Source organism: Tachysurus fulvidraco, chromosome 6 (genome assembly GCF_022655615.1).
Source record: "Tachysurus fulvidraco isolate hzauxx_2018 chromosome 6, HZAU_PFXX_2.0, whole genome shotgun sequence".
Taxonomy (NCBI): Eukaryota; Metazoa; Chordata; class Actinopteri; order Siluriformes; family Bagridae; genus Tachysurus; species Tachysurus fulvidraco.
In genome coordinates, this window is record NC_062523.1 from 14,260,997 (window position 1) to 14,279,400 (window position 18,404).

General features: G+C 40.8%; 1 protein-coding gene across 1 annotated transcript; it reads left to right on the forward strand.

Moving 5' to 3' along the window:
• The first annotated feature begins 1,949 nt into the window (after nucleotides 1-1,949).
• On the forward strand, nucleotides 1,950-10,944 carry LOC113654269 (solute carrier family 15 member 1-like). Its single transcript, XM_027164319.2, has 23 exons — nucleotides 1,950-2,073; nucleotides 2,173-2,207; nucleotides 3,142-3,229; nucleotides 3,391-3,532; nucleotides 3,655-3,774; nucleotides 3,866-3,965; nucleotides 4,106-4,196; nucleotides 4,286-4,369; nucleotides 4,522-4,604; nucleotides 4,723-4,809; nucleotides 5,526-5,615; nucleotides 6,396-6,440; nucleotides 6,552-6,584; nucleotides 6,685-6,773; nucleotides 7,457-7,538; nucleotides 7,711-7,830; nucleotides 8,026-8,169; nucleotides 8,258-8,304; nucleotides 8,502-8,597; nucleotides 8,702-8,813; nucleotides 9,510-9,647; nucleotides 9,940-10,047; nucleotides 10,206-10,944. The coding sequence occupies exons 1-23, from the start codon at nucleotides 2,067-2,069 to the stop codon at nucleotides 10,371-10,373; spliced, it is 2,109 nt and encodes a 702-aa protein (XP_027020120.2). The 5' UTR covers nucleotides 1,950-2,066; the 3' UTR covers nucleotides 10,374-10,944.
• Nucleotides 10,945-18,404: the final 7,460 nt, after the last annotated feature.

An 18,404-nucleotide genomic window follows, 5' to 3' on the forward strand; every position in this document is an offset into this window, starting at 1 on the left:
TCGGTGCCGATCCAAGCATTAATAAATTAAATTAATAAATTAAACTCTCTTCTGCGTTTTACCTACAGCATCGACCACGCTCCTGCTTCCTGAAATCCATGGACGTCGGGACCATTATATGTGTGTGGGACAGGACACGCCCACTTTTTATTTACTTCCGACGCCCATGCCCGTGGTGGTTGAATAATGTCAATTAACTAACTATTGCTTGAACAATACACTTACATATTAAATTACATTAATGTAAATAAATATAATAAGTTGTATAGGAAATATGTTGCACAACCACCTGCGACAGACATGCAAGTTTATGGGCGTCCTTTCCATTTACCTCAGCGTTGTCGTTCATTTGGGTGCAACGTTTACTGTTTAATACATTTTGCATTGTGTTTCAAAAGTAAATATTGCCTTTTCTTAATTAAATAATTTAATTTAATAATTGCAGTATATATGGTTTAGATTGTTATACCACTAACTAAAAAGTACTGTTTGCTACTGCATTAATATATTTTATAAAGTTTCTTGTGTTTTCATTTTTCATCCAGTAATGGGCACTTTTGTATTTCTTTGCCAGAAACAAATGAATCTTAATAGCTAAGTGAGTTGTATACATTCTTTAGTTTTAAAGGTAGAAAAGAACACAGATATCAGCATCGGCCAATATGCCAAACTCTGGTATCGGATCGGAAGAGAAAAAGTGGTATCGGTACATCCCTAGTTTGTTTAAGATTTTAAATATTCCTAACATTTTCAACATTGCTTTGAATGGATACATACATACATACATACATACATACATACATACATACATACATACATACATACATACATACATGCTTTATTGATCCTGGAGGAAATTTAAGAACTTTCCTGAATAATCTTTATTCCCCACATGTGACGACACACATTATCATTAATGTTGTTGTTGTTGTTGTTGTACAAGTCTATAATTCATCTACACATCATAATCACGGAGTTGTAAAGCATAATGATTCCACACAGTGCTTTAGTGAAAGAAAAAAATTGTTCATATCTGCCTGAACATTGACCCCAATTGTGTTCATGTTATAACACTCCTGCAAATTTCTATTAGTGTGGTCTGTAGTCTTTCACTTACCTTGCCCATTTTACTCCATTTCTGTTTCACGGATATTCTTCCCTCTAATGATTTATTGGTTTTCATCCATCACCATAACACCCTCTGGAACTTTGATAAGCTCACTTATAATCTTTTATTTCTTTAAAGAAAATGCAACAAAATCCAAAAAGCCTTTTTTTTTTTAGATCATCTAAGCACCACATGACTTTAAACTCGATCTAAACTTCACATGTTGCACAGTGTACTTTATAACACAGTATGCACACTGCTCAGTGCTATTCTGTGTACTTTGTGTATTTGTCTTGTTTTGTATTGTCTGTTTTCACTGTCCTTGTCTCACAGTGTTGCAATATGTTGTACATGTTGCACTTAATGTGGCTAGGACATGTTGTTTTTTGTCTTGTTTTATGTAACTTTATATGTCATTTTTGTCCTGGAGAAATGGTGTTTCATTTCACTGTGTACTGCGTCATCTATAATTGTGTCAAAATGACAATAAAAGCTACTTGACTTGATATAACTTGACATGATGTTACTACAGCTTTCTCACTGCCCTTCTGCACTACTCTAGTGTGTTTAATTCCTGGGCTTTTCTTTCCTATTGCACATTTTGCTGCTGTCTTTTTTCCTCTCCTCACTTATTTCATCTGTTATATTGATTTGCATGTTGAAACAAATATCTCAATGTTTTTAAGTTGCTTATCCCTATTATATATTAAATATTAAATATTCTCTCTCTCTCTCTCTCTCTCTCTCTCTCTCTCTCTCTCTCTCTCTCTCTCTCTCTCTCTCTCTCTCCCTCTCTCCATCTCCATCTCCATCACTCCCTGTGTTTAGGTTCAGGTAAAGGGCTCATAAACAGGGCCACAGTCCACTTGAGTGAGAAAGATTTCACCTTTACACTGTGGGTCCTGTAGACACACAGGTCTTTTCGTCCACTGCAGCTCAGAAGAACACACACGCTACCATGGCAGGTAAGATCATGTAGCATTATTCTTTATTATTACTGTGACTTGTATTTAACGTATCTGATGTAATGATACTGATGTAGATAAATCTTATTGATTTGACAGACAAAGAGAAGAACGATGATAAGAAACCAAAGAAGGTCAGAAACGTCCTTTACTCAAACTAACAACATTTTGTATTCTAAACTATCTAAGATATTTATTTATAATTTTTAATTAATCTTGATTGAGATATTGTGTTTAGTCAGATGTTTAAGACCTGTAGAGCTTTATCTAATAAATGTCTGTACACTGATTCAGATTTCTATAAAACTGTGACCTGCAGTAAGGTTAAGTTATAGTGATATACTAAGTGCAGTAAATATGTGGTATGACACCTGAAACATCATTTACCATGTTGGTTGCAATACATTAAGCAATTGAAAATGAAATATTTATGTTTTATATCTTTAAAGTGCTTGTGTTTACTTTGAGAATACCTATATTTAATTCCATGCAGTATCTATTAAATAAAATGGAGTAACTAATCAAGTTGGCTTCAGTCTCAGGATTTACTTAAAAAACAAACAAACAAAAAACAACAAAAACAACAAAAACAGAAAATAGTACTAGATCTTGGAAAGCTCATTGTACCTTCACCAGTGAAATGGGAGGAACTGTGTCTCACTTTTATCAGAGCTCAGCTGCCATCTGCTGGACAACACATATTTATTTACAGTAAAACTTTACACCCCTGATTGTGGAGTAACTTCTGTCCTACACATTTGAGTGAATCTTCTGCACTAACACATCCAAGTCATAGCAGGAAGAGTTGTTAGTTAGCTGAGAAAATTTAGTGCAGGTTAGTTGGGAACCTGTTTTATATTGTAGATTTTACTTATATTAAATAAATTTAATTTATAATAAATAAATTAATTGAAATATATTCTGCTAAATTAAATGATATATGAAGTTGCAGCAGGTTGTGTTTCAATGATACATTTTAAATGCAATAATGTTTGTGTGTGTGTGTGTGTGTGTGTGTGTGTGTGTGTGTGTGTGTGTGTGTGTGTGTGTGTGTGTGTGTGTGTGTAGAGCACAGAATGCTGTGGTTATCCAGTCAGTATTTTTTTCATTGTTGTCAACGAGTTTTGTGAGAGATTCTCCTATTATGGAATGCGCGGTAAGAAAACAGCAAAATGTACAGTCAGTTATTGGAATATTAATAATTTCAGACAGATAGATAGTGAATGACACAAACGTGTGTGTGTGCGTGTGCGTGCGCGTGCGCGTGCGTGTGCGTGTGTGTGTGTGTGTGTGTGTGTGTGTATGTTTTCCTCTTAGCGGTGCTGGTGCTGTACTTCAGGTACTTCCTGCGTTGGGATGATGATCTTGCCACCTCCATCTATCACGCGTTTGTGGCCCTGTGCTACCTGACTCCTATACTAGGTGCCATAGTGGCCGACTCCTGGCTTGGAAAGTTTAAGTGAGTGCCTGTTTAAACATTTTTAGTTTGGGATTTCCTTAATAAACTCAAGATGCATTAAGACTACATAATAACCAGTAGTGAAAGTATTTCCAATCTGTCCTGTCTACTTCCCCATGTAGAACCATCATCTATCTGTCCATTGTCTATGCCATTGGCCAGATAACCATGGCAGTCAGTGCTATTCATGACATCACTGACAAAGACAGAGATGGCACACCAGACAATACATCAGTGCATGTGTAAGTGGCAGCCTTCCTATTACATCATTTGTAGCATTGTAACCTGTTAATTGCTATTTATTTACTTCTTGTTTTGTTTTCCCTTTTAAAGTGCCTTGGCTATGGTAGGACTGATCCTCATTGCGCTTGGTACAGGTGGCATCAAACCCTGTGTGTCTGCATTCGGAGGAGATCAGTTTGAAGACCACCAGGTTTGACCATTAATATACACCTTCTTTCAATACACTAAAAGATTTAATCTACATTTACAGTATATATTAAGACGTGATTGTATGCTTAGTACAGACTAATTAACTGCTTTTATTTTTTTCTCTTGTTTTTTTTTTTCCAGGCGAGGCAGCGAAGTACGTTCTTCTCTGTGTTTTACCTGTGTATTAATGCAGGCAGTCTCCTCTCCACACTCATCACCCCCATACTACGAGGTATAACACATTCAGGTGCAAAATAAAATCATTAACGCTGCCTTTTTGTCCTCATTATAACATGTGAGTTTGTGCAAAACTGTGCACAGGTCAGGAGTGTGGCATTCACACTAAACAGAAATGCTACCCACTGGCTTTTGGTGTTCCTGCAGCCCTCATGGTGATATCTCTGGGTGAGTTTCTTAGTGTGATTGAACAGTAAAATATATACGTTTGTTTTTTATATTCAGAGACCTGAAAAAATCTCACTCACAGAGTAAAAGCTAATTGTGTACGGACAAATCCCCAGAAAGGCTAAAATCAGGTGTGTTCTCTATATCTGCAGTTGTGTTCATTGCTGGCAGTGGAATGTATGTTAAAGCTGCACCCAAGGGCAACATTATGCTGCAAGTGTCTAAATGCATTGGGGTAAGAGAATTCAATGTTTCTACTACTAGCATAGACAAAAACTAGCCTCAAATATCCTCAAATCTTTTGATTCATTACCTGAATGTTTTTAACAAGTCAGCATACGTTCTCTTCCTAGTTTGCTATTAAGAACCGCTACAAATACCGTAACAGTAAATTACCCAAGAAGGAGCACTGGCTGGACTGGGCTGAAGAGAGATATGATGTAGGTTCCTAATCTTCTTTCTTTACATTACCATGTTTATTTCATTCTCCCACTTATCAGTGCCACACCTTCTTCCTACTCTCACAACAATATGTCTTGTTACACTACTTCTTCATTGTGATTGGCCTGAAGGTGAAGTGCATATTAATGCATTTGTTCTAACATGTCTAAGAATGTCTTTTTTTAGTACTATTTTATAAAAGGACTTGTATGGCAGATGCTCCACAATAACAGAGCAAAAGTAATGCATGTATTGTTGATATGCTGAAGCTTTCTGTGAGGAGACGTTTCCTTATCATTTTTTAGAGGTGAAGATGTAACTGTTTGTTTTAAGTCTTCAGGATAAATGGCTTTGTTCTAACCATGCTAAAACAAGTTTAGAGCTGTTAGTAACTAACTTTCATTAGTCCATGAACATTTCAAAACATTAAATCTAGCTATCAACTAATAAATAAATTATGAAATTGATGCCCTGAAATTAATTAAGCAAATGTGAATGTTGAGAAATAAAGCATTTCAGGTATAAGAGGAATAAAGCATTTCACGTCATGCGATTGTTGGAAAATAATCAACTTTATGGTGCTAGAATCCTTTTACACAGCACCACTCTGTTGTTCATTATTTTCATATTCATTATTCTGTTGTTCATTGTTGTTTTTTCTTTAGCTACCATTCCTAACATTTTGTGAAACTTTTCTCTGTCCTTTGTGCTACAGAAACTACTCATTGCTCAAATTAAAATGGTGCTCAAAGTGCTTTTCCTCTACATCCCACTCCCAATGTTCTGGACCCTATTTGACCAAAAGGTAACAGTAACACCTTACTGACATTTACTTTCTTGCTATATTTGCTTTACCTAATTGTTTTGGCAGTTTGTATTTTGACAGCTGGCTATTGCCATTTTACTAGTTTATTCTGTCAGTTAATATAATGCAGGCTCACATTTAAAAGGTTAAGAAAAGGTTAAGTAAAAACTTTGGAATTTGGCCATAGCATTTTTCCTCCAACAATCCATGGTGAAAGAAGCACAAATTTATCATCATTAGCGTAATCATCATGTGATTTGAGGCCTTTTGTTCTAATTTCTTTATGTAAATAGAAGAGTTGATCATTTTCTACTTGATCTTATGCATGTACTTTATTTATTTTTACCTCAGTAGAGAGTTTTCTTTTTTTTTTAATCACTTCTGTGTATGATGGTTTGTGTATTAAACAGTTAATTGGGGGCAGTCATGGCCTAATGGTTAGAGAGTCTGACTTGTAACCTGAAGGTTGTGGGTTCAAGTCTCGGGCCGGCCACGACTGAGATGCCCTTGAGCAAGGCACTGACCCCCCCCAACTGCTCCCTGGGCGCCGCAGCATAAATGGCTGCCCACTGCTCCGTGTGTGTGTGTTCATGGTGTGTGTATTCATGGTGAGTGTGTTCATGGTGTGTGTGTGTGCACTTTGGATGGGTTAAATGCAGAGAACGAATTCTAAGTATGGGTCACCATACTTAGCCGTATGTCATTTCAAGTCAAGTAATTGTCTATAATGTGTTGCTAAAAAATCTGTCAATAAATGTATTGCTGTGGTTTGGTCCACAGGGCTCCCGCTGGACCCTCCAAGCCACCACCATGGATGGGACATTTGTGAGTTTTTTAATTAATAACCCAAATTGAGCTTCCTTGTTCACAGATTAATATTCCTGCTACTTTTAATAGCATTTCATGGTGATGTTTTATTTCTTTTCGTACCTATAGGGAACACTGATTCTGCAGCCGGATCAGATGCAGGTTGGTGATGGTTTCTCTACCGGACCAGAACACAGTGTGACTGAGATGAATGCATATTCAAATCATTTTACACTTTTGTTCATTTCTTTGTATTGTGCAGACAGTGAACCCCATTTTGATTCTCACCCTGGTGCCTGTCATGGACAGAATTGTTTATCCCCTCATCAAAAAGTGTGGCCTCAACTTCACGTAAGAGACTGAAAATAATTTTAAACTACTGATTTTAACACTGATTGCAGAAAAAATGTGAAGGAAATAATTGTGATTAAATAAAATGTACTTATGGGTGAGATGGTGATTTAATGGTTATCATTGCTGCTTCATAGCTCCAGGGTTCCTGGTCCAAATTCTGGGTGCTGTTAGTTATCCCTTGTGCAGACCTGGGGTCTATTTCACTCATCTGGAAAGTTTAATGTATCATAACTTGGGTTTCCTCCCACATATTTGCCTGAAATTTACCAGGATTGTTCCAAATTATGAACTTTGCAAGTAAAATTAATTTTGTCTATTTTTGTTGAACTATGTGTTCTTAAAATAAATACATTCCTTCTCAAGTCCTCCTGAGTCAATTTGACTCGGCCACATTTAATGACCAATGATTTCCTTTCCTGGAAAGGAAACTGACTGTTGCACACAGAGCTTTTGAGGTTTTTTGAGATTAATTATTTATAAATTCTTTATTTAACACACTCTGTGTATAGGGCAAAGGTAGTTTGACATTGCAGTTTATTTAGTCAATCCCTTTTATGTTATGAACAGAAACACACTAACATAATTTCTAAGTAGAAGAAAGAAAGTTTTTTGTTTTTTTACAATTATTGTTGCTTCTGAGCTTTTGTTCTGTAGTGTAAATGTTCAAACTTTTCCCACAGTCCTTTGAAGAGAATGACTGTTGGGATGTTTTTAGCTGCCATGGCTTTCGTGTCTGCAGCTCTGGTCCAGCTTGAGATTGATGTGAGTAAATGTCATTTCTATTGTTTACTGTCATTAGAAAGGAACACACTGAGCTACTACAGCCTTAATATAGGATGTCCTGTATATAAAAATACTTACAGTATGTTTTAATGTTCCTGTTTTGTTTTTATATGTTTAGTTTCAATTTACTGATGTAGATTTTTCTATTCAGAAAACACTGCCAGTTTTACCTTCCTCTACACAAACCCAGCTGAAGGTAATTAACATGGGAAATGCTCAGCTCCAAGTCAACATCTCTTCCCACACATATCTTATGCTTGGATCCCTGCAGGTAAAACACACTCATGCACACACATAATGCACACACACATATATACACACAAAGACATTCTATACAATTACGTGCTAACACTTTGGTAACAATGTGGGGAAGAACCACAGATGGTGTGATAATGAGATGTCTACATACTTTTTGCCATATTGTGTCTAAAATGTACTTGCAGCCTTCTCTTTATGTTCACTACAGGCCAGTAAGGACTACATGACATTTGACAATCCCGACATTAAAATATCTTTGAATACAAATCCTGTGATCAGTAAAAACTTCACCCTGAGTTTAGGAAAACGTCAAACTCTCATCATTCCCACTATTCCTGATGCCATGTATCTGGTAAGAATTAAGTCATTGTTTTCTTTTTCTTATGAGATAACTAGATAAATTCTAAATTGAAGTGAAGTTAAATAATCTCCTCTCTTAGACAAACGATTTAACTGTCAAACCAGAGCAAGGCAACAATGCAGTCAGGTCAGTGGAGTCTTAAATATCTTTAACAGGTTAACTGTTTGTAGGTCTATTACACATAATGTGATGGCTTACTGTTATACTGTAGTGCCATATACAATTTCTTTTGTTTACTTTGTTCTGTATATGTGGGAAATATTCATGAAAGTCTACTAAAATTTTGCTTTTTTTTTTTTTGTTTTTTTTTAACGTGTAAACAGATTTGTGAATGGTAGGAATAGAGCACTGAATGTTTCAGATGTTGCACTCATCGAACCATCAGCTATTTCAAACAACACACTCTATTCACAGGGGTCGTAAGTTCACCTATTTAGTTATTTCTCATATTTGAAAATTGTCTATAAGAAATAATAATGTTATCCAGACCGGAAATCTCATGCTGCGTATTTTCTCCCATCAGTCAGACGTTCACCATCACCGATGGTGCTCAGTCTTGTCAGTTCTCTACACACTTTGGGTTTGGAGGAGCTTACACCTTCCTAATCCCCACCACAATGACCTGGACTGAAAATGTGTGTAATCAAGTTTGTTATTCTTAAATGACTCTGAAATATACACCATGAGCTTGGGGTGTTTTCACACAGTGACTCTGCATTTATGTGCACATATAAACACTATAAATGAACTCTAAACAGCCCACAAGAATCTCTTTATAGAGTGTTCACGTAAATTCATGAAGGTCAACAGCTTCAGTAAATGTAAATGTGGTCATAAATGCCTTGTTGATAAGAGAGGTCAGAGAAGAACGGCCAGACAGGTAACAAGATGAATCAGCTAGCTACAGTAACAGGATGGCTATAGTAAGTCATATAACATCTTTTTACAACTGTGTTGAGCAGAAAAGCAATCTAGCCACAGGGGTTGCAAGCCAGTGATTTCTGTGCCGGTCCCAAACCCGGATAAATATAGTGCAATGTGCAGAAAGAAGTCATCTATTAAGGCCAGTTATATAGATGTATTTCATGCAGACTTCAACAGGATTGAGAAAAATAACTTTGTGAAAACATCCTATGTTTTTCTATATAGTTAGAAATAAATGTAGTTTTGAATGTGTTCACACGCTTTTAAAATAGTGTGATCTAATTACTTCCTAACATTTAATGTATGTATCCTGGTGGCTATTAAAATAAATATGAAACTAAAATAACTTGTGCCACGTTACCAATTGTGTGTAAACTAACAAGTGTATCTTTGGTGTGTATGTGTAGTGTGGTGGCTCTGTAGTGAGAGTGGAAGATATTCAGCCCAATACTGTGCACATGGCCCTTCAGATCCCTCAGTATTTCCTTATAACTGCAGGAGAAGTGGTGTTCTCCGTCACTGGCCTGGAATTCTCCTACTCACAGGTACTATAGCAGATCACCCAAAACTCATTATACTTTTTTGTTTAACAGTAGTATGACTAAATTCATGTATTCACAACAAGATATAGGTATCTTCAAATGAGGTTCTACTGTAATTGAAATGTTGGCACTAGTCTGTAAATATGCTGAATCCATATTCTAAGAATATCAGAGAAAAATTCAGTTTGATTTGTACAGTGCTTAGAAAAAGCCCTTGTTACAAATTAGCTTTAGAGAAACCTAGATGTAAAAAACATTCTTCATTATAAACTGAATGATTTCTCCTGCACTACAGGCCCCCAGTAACATGAAGGCAGTGCTGCAAGCTGGCTGGCTCTTGACTGTGGCTGTGGGAAACATTATTGTGCTGATTGTCGCAGAGCTGGCAAAAATCCCTGACAAGGTATTATATTCAGAAAAATACATGCTGTAACATGTACATTACAGCTATGTAGTATGTAAAATAAAGTTAAAAAGTATAATGTAATTTCTTACTTTTAAGACTATTTATTTAACACTGTGTTGTTTATGTTTGTGTTTTTGTACGTGTTGTTTTTACAGTGGGCCGAGTATGTGCTGTTTGCTTCTCTGCTAGTGGCAGTGTGCGTAATCTTTTCAATAATGGCTTATTTCTACACCTACATTGATCCTGCTGAGATCGAGGCCCAGTTTAAGGAAAACAACGAGCTGGAACCGGATGAGAAAGAAGAAAAGAACATAAAGCTATAAAGATGGAAACACACAAAACATTGCAAAGCCAAGATGAACCGATTTAATACTCATTTCATAACAGATGTCAATTTCTGATATCTTTAAAAACATACATCAGAGTGCTTACAGATATTATAAGTGTTAGAAATACATGCAATGTGTATGGATTCAGAAGAAAACATAATACATAGAGATGCACAATGTGAACAACCAAATTGAAAGTATGCTGAATACTGGAACAACTATTATATATAGATCATAGGTATTTTCTAAATAAATGTGTGTATGTATATATACCCAATTTCTTAAACTGTACAAAACTTTTCTGTTGAAAAAAATTATATAACAAAATGTTCCTAAAAGCACTGCCTAGGACCTATTTAAACTACAGTAAGCATCTGTTTTCTGGATACAGTTCAATAAGTGAACTAATGTACACTGTTCATCATTTGTCCTGCTCAAGTGAACAATCAGTTAAGTCCAGAATAGGGTTGGTATCAAAAGAAATTTTCCGGTTCCGATTCCAGTTCTGCCTTACGATTCCCGGTTCTGATTCCGATTCCATAATAAAAGAAATGTTGAAACATAATGCACAATACTTAAACAATTCCATTTATGTTTATTAATCACTCTTTAAATATTTTAAACAGAGCATTTCAATTCATATCAATTTAAATTTAAATAAATCCAATATCAAATTTAACATCCAGAATTACAACTTAGCAAAACAGTATGTCTGTTTTCTCTGGGAGAAGACGAGATCTTTATTGGCTTATTGAATCTCCAGCTGTGGAGAAAACCCTCTCAGAGGGGGTAGATTTGCTTCATTGTTGTAGCTTTGGAAATGAATCCACACTTTAGACTTTTTTTAGACATGTTTAACACAAAGCGTACCGTCTCTAGGTTACAACCGTAACCCTAGTTCCCAGAGGAACGAGACGCTGCGTCGAAACGCTATGGGAACGCCCCTGCATGACCGCGCTCTGAACCACGTGTGTAATCTGACCAATAGGCGTTGGGACCTGATGTCATCGGTGGGTGCCGTCGCGTAAACAGGAAGCGAGGAGCCCGGGGTGGCTCTGAGGTCAAGGTCATAGAACCTGACGAAGGTCAGCGGGGTGAACCAACCCACAGCGTCACAGATGTCTTGGAGTGCCAATCGCATCCACTACCCATCTGCTCAACGTCTGCTTAGGGTCCGGGAAACCTTTCCTATTAGGGCTGTAGCTGTAGCAGACAAGCAGCTGCTCCGACTTTCTCCATGGACTCGTCCTGCGGAAGTAAGTGACCAGTGCTCGCACTGGACACAGTTGGTTCTGTCGCTCCTCTTTGGGGGCTGTAAATGGAGGAGGGAAGAATGCCTGCAACACGACAGGTCGTGAGGGGGCCGAAGGCACCTTAGGTACCACTTCGGTCAATGGCTCAAAGGGGGGCTCTGATAGATCCCAGACAGATACTCTGGGTCACGTCCCGGGCCTCAGCCTCTGGGCGCCGCGGCGGAAACGTGTCACCAGTGGGTGCCTACCCAGCGACTGCCTCGCCGGTGGGGTGCTATATGCCGTGATGGCGGACACGTAAATCTTCAGGGTCGAGGGTGTTAACCCAGCGGTAAATTGTTCCTGTAAGAACTCCAGAACTGAGCCGATCAGGCAGTTAACTGGTTCCAGGCCATGGTGCTCGGCCCCTGCCTCGACAGGGTATCTGCTCTGACATTCAACCATCCCGGGATATAAATGGCCCTCAGAGGAGTCTGTCCCGAGACCACAAGAGGACCGCTCATGCTAGCTTGTACAAAGGGCGAGATCGGAGACCCCCTTGTTGGTTGATGTAGGAGACCACCGCAGTATTGTCATGCGGACCATTGGCGGTCTCTTAGGTCCGGGAGGAAGTGTTTTAACCTCAAAAACACTGCCATCATCTCCAGGCAATTTATGTGCCACGAGAGATGTAGGCCGCTCCACAGATCCTCAGTGGAGTCGCCACTCATGACCGCTCCCCACCCCGTGGGGGAAGCATCCGTTGTTAGCATCACGTGACGACATGGAGTCCCCAACATGGGGCCTCGGGACAGAAACGTTTGGTCTTTCCAAACATCCAAGGCTCGAAGGGCATGCTGAGAGACCTTGATGGTACGATATGGGTTTCCCCTGAGAGAAAACCCTCTGCCCCGGAGCCACCACTGGAGGGGCCTCATGTGCAGGAGGCCGAGCGGGATTACGCTGGACGCCGCCGCCCTGAGACCCAGCAGCCTCTGGAACTGCTTCACAGTGAGTGGCTGGCCTTCCCGCACTCTCCTTATAGAGGTGAGGTTGACTTGCAGGTGACAACAAGGTGGTTCTCTGCACTGGAGAAAGCACGCAGCGGGGTCAGTGCTGCGTCGACGCATTTCGTGAAGGTGCGGGGCGAGAGTGCTAGGCCGAATGGGAGGACCCAATATTGGTAAACTTCTCCCCGAAAGCAAACCTCAGGAACCTCCTGTGTGCAGGGAGGATGGAAATGTGAAAGTGAAAGTATGCGTCTTCCAGATCTATTGTGATGAACCAGTCCCCGGACCTGATCTGAGTCACAACCTTCTTGAGAGTGAGCATCCTGAACCTGAGTCTCCTGAGAGAGCGGTTCAAGGAGCATAGATCTAGAATGGGACGCAACCCACCATCCTTCTTTGGAACAATGAAGTATGGGCTGTAGAAGCCTGACTCTCGAACAGAGGGGGGAACCACCTCGATGGTTCCTTTCCTCAGGAGTGTGCGCACTTCTCGTTCCAGGACCTGAGCCTGCTCGGGTCCCACCAGGGTGGGACACATCCCGTTGAAATGGGGAGGAGAGGACGCGAACTGAACCGTGTAGCCGTACTCTATGGTCCGCAGGACCCACTGGGAGACTCCTGGCAGCACCTCCCAAACTGTCAGAAAGTTCCTCAGGGGAACCAGGGGCTGGCCTCTGACCCACTCAGTGCAGCTGGGGCCGCACCCTGCAGCTGATGATGCCTCACGAGAGGCGGTGGACCCTCTCCCTCCACAAAGAACCTTCGGGTGGAAAGGTGCGGAGCGAACCGACAGCCTAGCGACCCGGTGGTGTAGGGGAGGGATGGGCACCATAGCGTGAGGTGTGCCCCATCCTCCCAGCCATAGAACGTCAGGATCTGCTCGTTTGTCGTAGGCGAGGGTGACCCTCAGGTCATCCTGCTCCTTCTTGAGCCTAGAGTGTCGCCTTGGGCCCTTAGGCCCCGCCCACGGAGATCGGGTGGCCACGCTCTGTTTCTGGGCTTCGCGGTGCCTGGAAGGACCAGGCTGGGGCTGCCGCCAAACAGCCCCACGAGATGGCCGAGGGAGGTACTGCTGAAACGCAGCCGACTGCTTTTTAGACTCCTGGAACTTGTTCACTTGTTCACCGCCGTCACATCGTCGCCAAACAGTCCAGGAAGAGCCATCGGTGCGTCCAACAGTACAGCTCGATCCTTGTCCGGGAGGTCGGACAAGGTGAGCCACAGATGCCTTTCTGTGGCCACCAGGGCCGCCATGGACCGACCAACGGCCCGCGCCATGTGTTTCGTGGCCCGAAGTGTTAAGTTGGCAGTGCGACGCAACTCCTTAATATAGAAGATAGCTAGCCAGTGTCGCTTCCACACGCGGCATCGCCCGTAGCCGCATGCCTTCGCGTAGAGCGAGGAGTGACGAGGAGAAGTGGAAAAAATGGCAGGCTCCGGCACCCAGGAAGTGACACAGGATGCAGGAAAGCTCATCCAGCTTACTGGGTGCGTGCTGCTTTTGCTGCTCCACCGGCCAATCTAAATCCAGCTTGGCTAGGAGCTCCTCGTACAGCACAGGCTGTGAGGAGCTCGCGGGCTCGCTAGCATCCATCAGCTGTCCTTCCTCGGAGGGAGAGGCATGTAATGCTGCGCTGCTCGTGCCGGGAGAAGAAGCAGCCATCGGGCCTGCTTCTCCTCGAGAGCAGGAGCTCGATTCAGCAGATGAGGCTTTGCCTCGGCAAGAGCAGGACCGAAGCCGCGAGGGAGAGAGCTCTTCTCAAAGAGCGCTCTTCTCAAAGAGCCCTCTACGAGAGTGAAGTGTGCGCATAGCCATGCGGCTACAATGCGAGCAATCAACTCACTCGAGAGCTGATTGTGCATGCTCCACTCCCAAGCAAACAACGCACCGATCATGCGAATCCTTCCCGGTAATGAAACGGGGACACGGATAAACACACTTACGGAAATTCTGTCTGTTAGCCATCACTCGATCAGAAAAACCCAGTATCAGAAAAACACAGCGCTTACCTGAACGAGCAGAAGCTAACATCTTGTCCATCTCGCAGCCATTTGTAACTTCCTGTTTACACGACATCACCCGCCGATGACGTCATGTCCCAATGCCTATTGGTCAGATTACACGCGTGGTTCAGAGCGCGGTCACGCAGGGGCGTTCCCATAGCGTTTTGACGCAGCTTGAGTTCCGAAGGGGAACTCAGCACAGCAGCGCAAGTGATTGATTTCTGTGGTAAGCTGTGGTAATTTGGTTGCGTGACTGTAAACAGTGTAAACAAATAATATTCATGAGGTAAGACATGGCTACTTAAAGTAACTGCTCCCAGCGCTTTGCCCGTCATCACATCGGAACTGAGTTTGGAACCGAAACTTAAAAATTCCGTGCGGTTCCGGTTTCTGTTAAAAAACAGAACCGGTTCTGAATAAGAACCGGTTCTCGGTTACCAACCCTAGTCCAGAACCTGCTTAATGATGCTCTGGAAGACCAACAATGAATATGGCCCATTTGCAAAGATGTATACATGATCCTCTAATCAAATTTCATGGATAAACTCACCGAAACAATCTACTACTGGGTAAACGCATTAATTTGCTCTAAGCCTAATCCCACATGACCTGGATTCCACAAGGTTTTGGATACATTGCTTTAGGGTACAAGCTGACATGATTGAATTACACATTTTGTACATATCCATGCTGCAAATCTCCCAGAAATTCAGATCTGGTGACTGGATTAAAATGAACTCATGGCTCGTTGTGTGTCAAGTAAACAGTCTCCACACCATTACCACCAGCTGCAGGTTGGGTCCATGGATCCATGGATTCTGACCCTACCATCTGCATATTACTGCAGAAATATAGATTTCTTGAGACCAGGCCATGTTTTCCCAGTTTCTGTGAACCTGTGCCAGTGAAAGCTTCAGACTCCTGTTGATTGCTCCAGATTCAGATTGACTGACAGGAGTTTGCTCTTTTCCAGATACAGGAAAACCAAGTTTTACATAAATGTTGATTGTGCACTGGTATTTTTTATCAGTTTATTAAACAATGCACGGTGGGCAAGTGCATCAAGTGGGTAAATATCGGTGGACTATTTTATGTTTAAACTTTGACACGATGCCATGGCAACGGTGTTTGAGATATCAAAAATCCGATCGCAATTTTGCATTAGATTCAATTGCATGAATCCTTTAGGAGGAGTATTTAAAAGTTCATTGCATGCAACTGTGAAAAAATCCACCTTTGTGACTGACACACTTCCTGGGGCCTGTTGATGGTGCTATACCCGGGACTCACAATAAGCAGATCGATGCGATTGGAATCCTTGGCCGAACATACACACTGTGTGTCATACCAATAAGACATTTTTTGCTTTAGATATTAGACATTTCCTGTTTCCCTGAATTCGCCATAACTTAGTTGCCTCGCCATGGCAGCACCATTCGAGATATCAAAAATCCCTTCAGAATTTAGCAAGTGCAATGTCTCGACATCATGTTCACCACGTTTGATGTCGATCGCATAAATTCCCTAGGAGGACTATTTAAAAGTTCACCGCATGCAATTATAAAATAATCCAAAATGGCCGACTTTCTGTTAGATGGAGCTCGATGAGGTCTATATGCGTACCAACTCTCGTACATGTGCGTACATAATTGCCCGATCTGTGCACAAATATTTGTTTTTGCATTACAGGGGGCGCTACAGAGCCCCCCTGCCACACCCGTATTCCAGCCTTTGCCCGAGCCTAGCGTCAAACCACTCTGACGTGTGTGCCAAATTTCAAGAGTTTTCGAGTATGTTAAGGGACCCCAATTGGCCAATGTGTGCAAATAAATAAATAAACAAACAAACCCGAGGAAAAACAATTGGGCTTCACACCATCGGTGCTCGGGCCCTAAAAATAAATAAATAATAAACCCAAGCAAAAACAATAGGGCTTTGCACCGTTCGGGGCTTGGGCCCTAATAATAAACCCGAGCAAAAACAATAGGACAATTGGGCCCTAATTTATTGCCAGTAAGCTTTATGTCGTTGGTGTGGTGTATGTAGGCAATTTGTGGAGGCATGTGGTCACGGGCTGGGCATTAACGAGAGGCTCATCAACGAGGACCAGCAGGAGTATCATGATGAAATGCAGGCCAATTACAGAGACCTCACCAGGGAACTCTCCACAATTATGCAGCTTTTTCTTTTCCTTCTGCACTTTCTAATAGAGATGGCTCTGATATTTAGTAAAACAGCACTGGGACCTTTGAGTGTCATGCTTGACAGTGTTCACTATGTACATAAAACTTCAATTCTAACACTGAATTTCAATTCTAGTACTGTGGTAAGTCAGTCTGTGTGGTGCAACACTCTGTCCTGCTGTGGCTTCTTTGGGAACCGTTTTAGTTAACAGAGAAGAATTAAAAAACTATTTAGCCATAATGAGTCAGAATGAATATTGATTTTGTGTTTATAGACCTGTTGTGAAAAAGTAGTATCACATTCACCACCATGCTCTTGTGCTGAATATCAGCACAACTGTGATCACCTGCAGCCAAACCACACATTCAGTACAACACTCTTACTCATGTAATTATTTAATGTTTAAGAATATTATATGTATATATAAATATATGTAGCAGCACACCAGCTCACATTTCTTTTTCTATATTTTGAAAGTCTTCATCTTTGATCCATAAATCAACGATATGACTAACATTTATCTTCTCTTTTTATCCACTGCTTACATGACCAGATTGGATGGTAATGCAAATCTAAATTTTATATCCTGTATTCCAGCTGAGTCCAAAATTCTGATCTCTCATTAAGCCAAATCTCTCTCTCTCTCTCTCTCTCTCTCTCTCTCTCTCTCTCTCTCTCTCTCTCTCTCTCTCTCTCTCTCTCTCTCTCTCTCTCTCTCTCTCTCTCTCTCTCTCTCTCTCTCTCTCTGATCTCTCCTGTGGAGGATGTCATGAAGAGTCCCCTTCGTGACTCTCTTCACATCTTCAATGCCATCAGTGGCACCCCCACGGCAGCCAGCATCCAGGGCATACCCACCTCATCTTCTGTGGTCTGAGCTTCACCCTGCACTCAGCATAGCGCTGCACCATTCACATTTGGTTCAAGACTGCTTTCATATATAACAGTAAAATACAGTCAAGCTTTTCCCCATCAGTCTTTCTCTATTTCTCTGTCTTCAAAACACCTTAGTGACCCTAAGGTGAGAGAAGAGAGAAGCAGCATGTGAGCGATTAGTTGTGTTTGTCTAAAAATTGAATTTTTAACAATTTTATTTATTTAGTTTCTATCCCATTCTGACTGGGAATCTGAGTTACTGTTTCCTGTGGAGACTTTTTACATATTAGATACTTATCATCTTCATTTGTTTTTTTTTGTTTTTTTTTTATTAAATTGTTTCTTGCTCTTTGTTTGTCATTTCTAACTTAAAACTCTATGTACAGAATTTCAGTCTCAGATGTCTTACAGATGGTCTGCCTGGCCTCTTTATTTGAATCAAGCTTTGCTTTTCTCTGTTTTATATGAGAAGAAAAATTTACGATGGAATCCACAAACATAAGCAACAAACATACAGACCCAAATAATGTTAATGTCTCAGATGGAGATATTTTTAAAGCCATGATATTATATGCACAAATATCTAAATAGAGTGCAATATGATGCAAGCTGAACTCTTGCTGTGTTCGATACACTGTAAGCATGGTGTTGATACATACATACATACATACATACATACATACATACTTACTTACTTACTTACTTACTTACTTACTTACTTA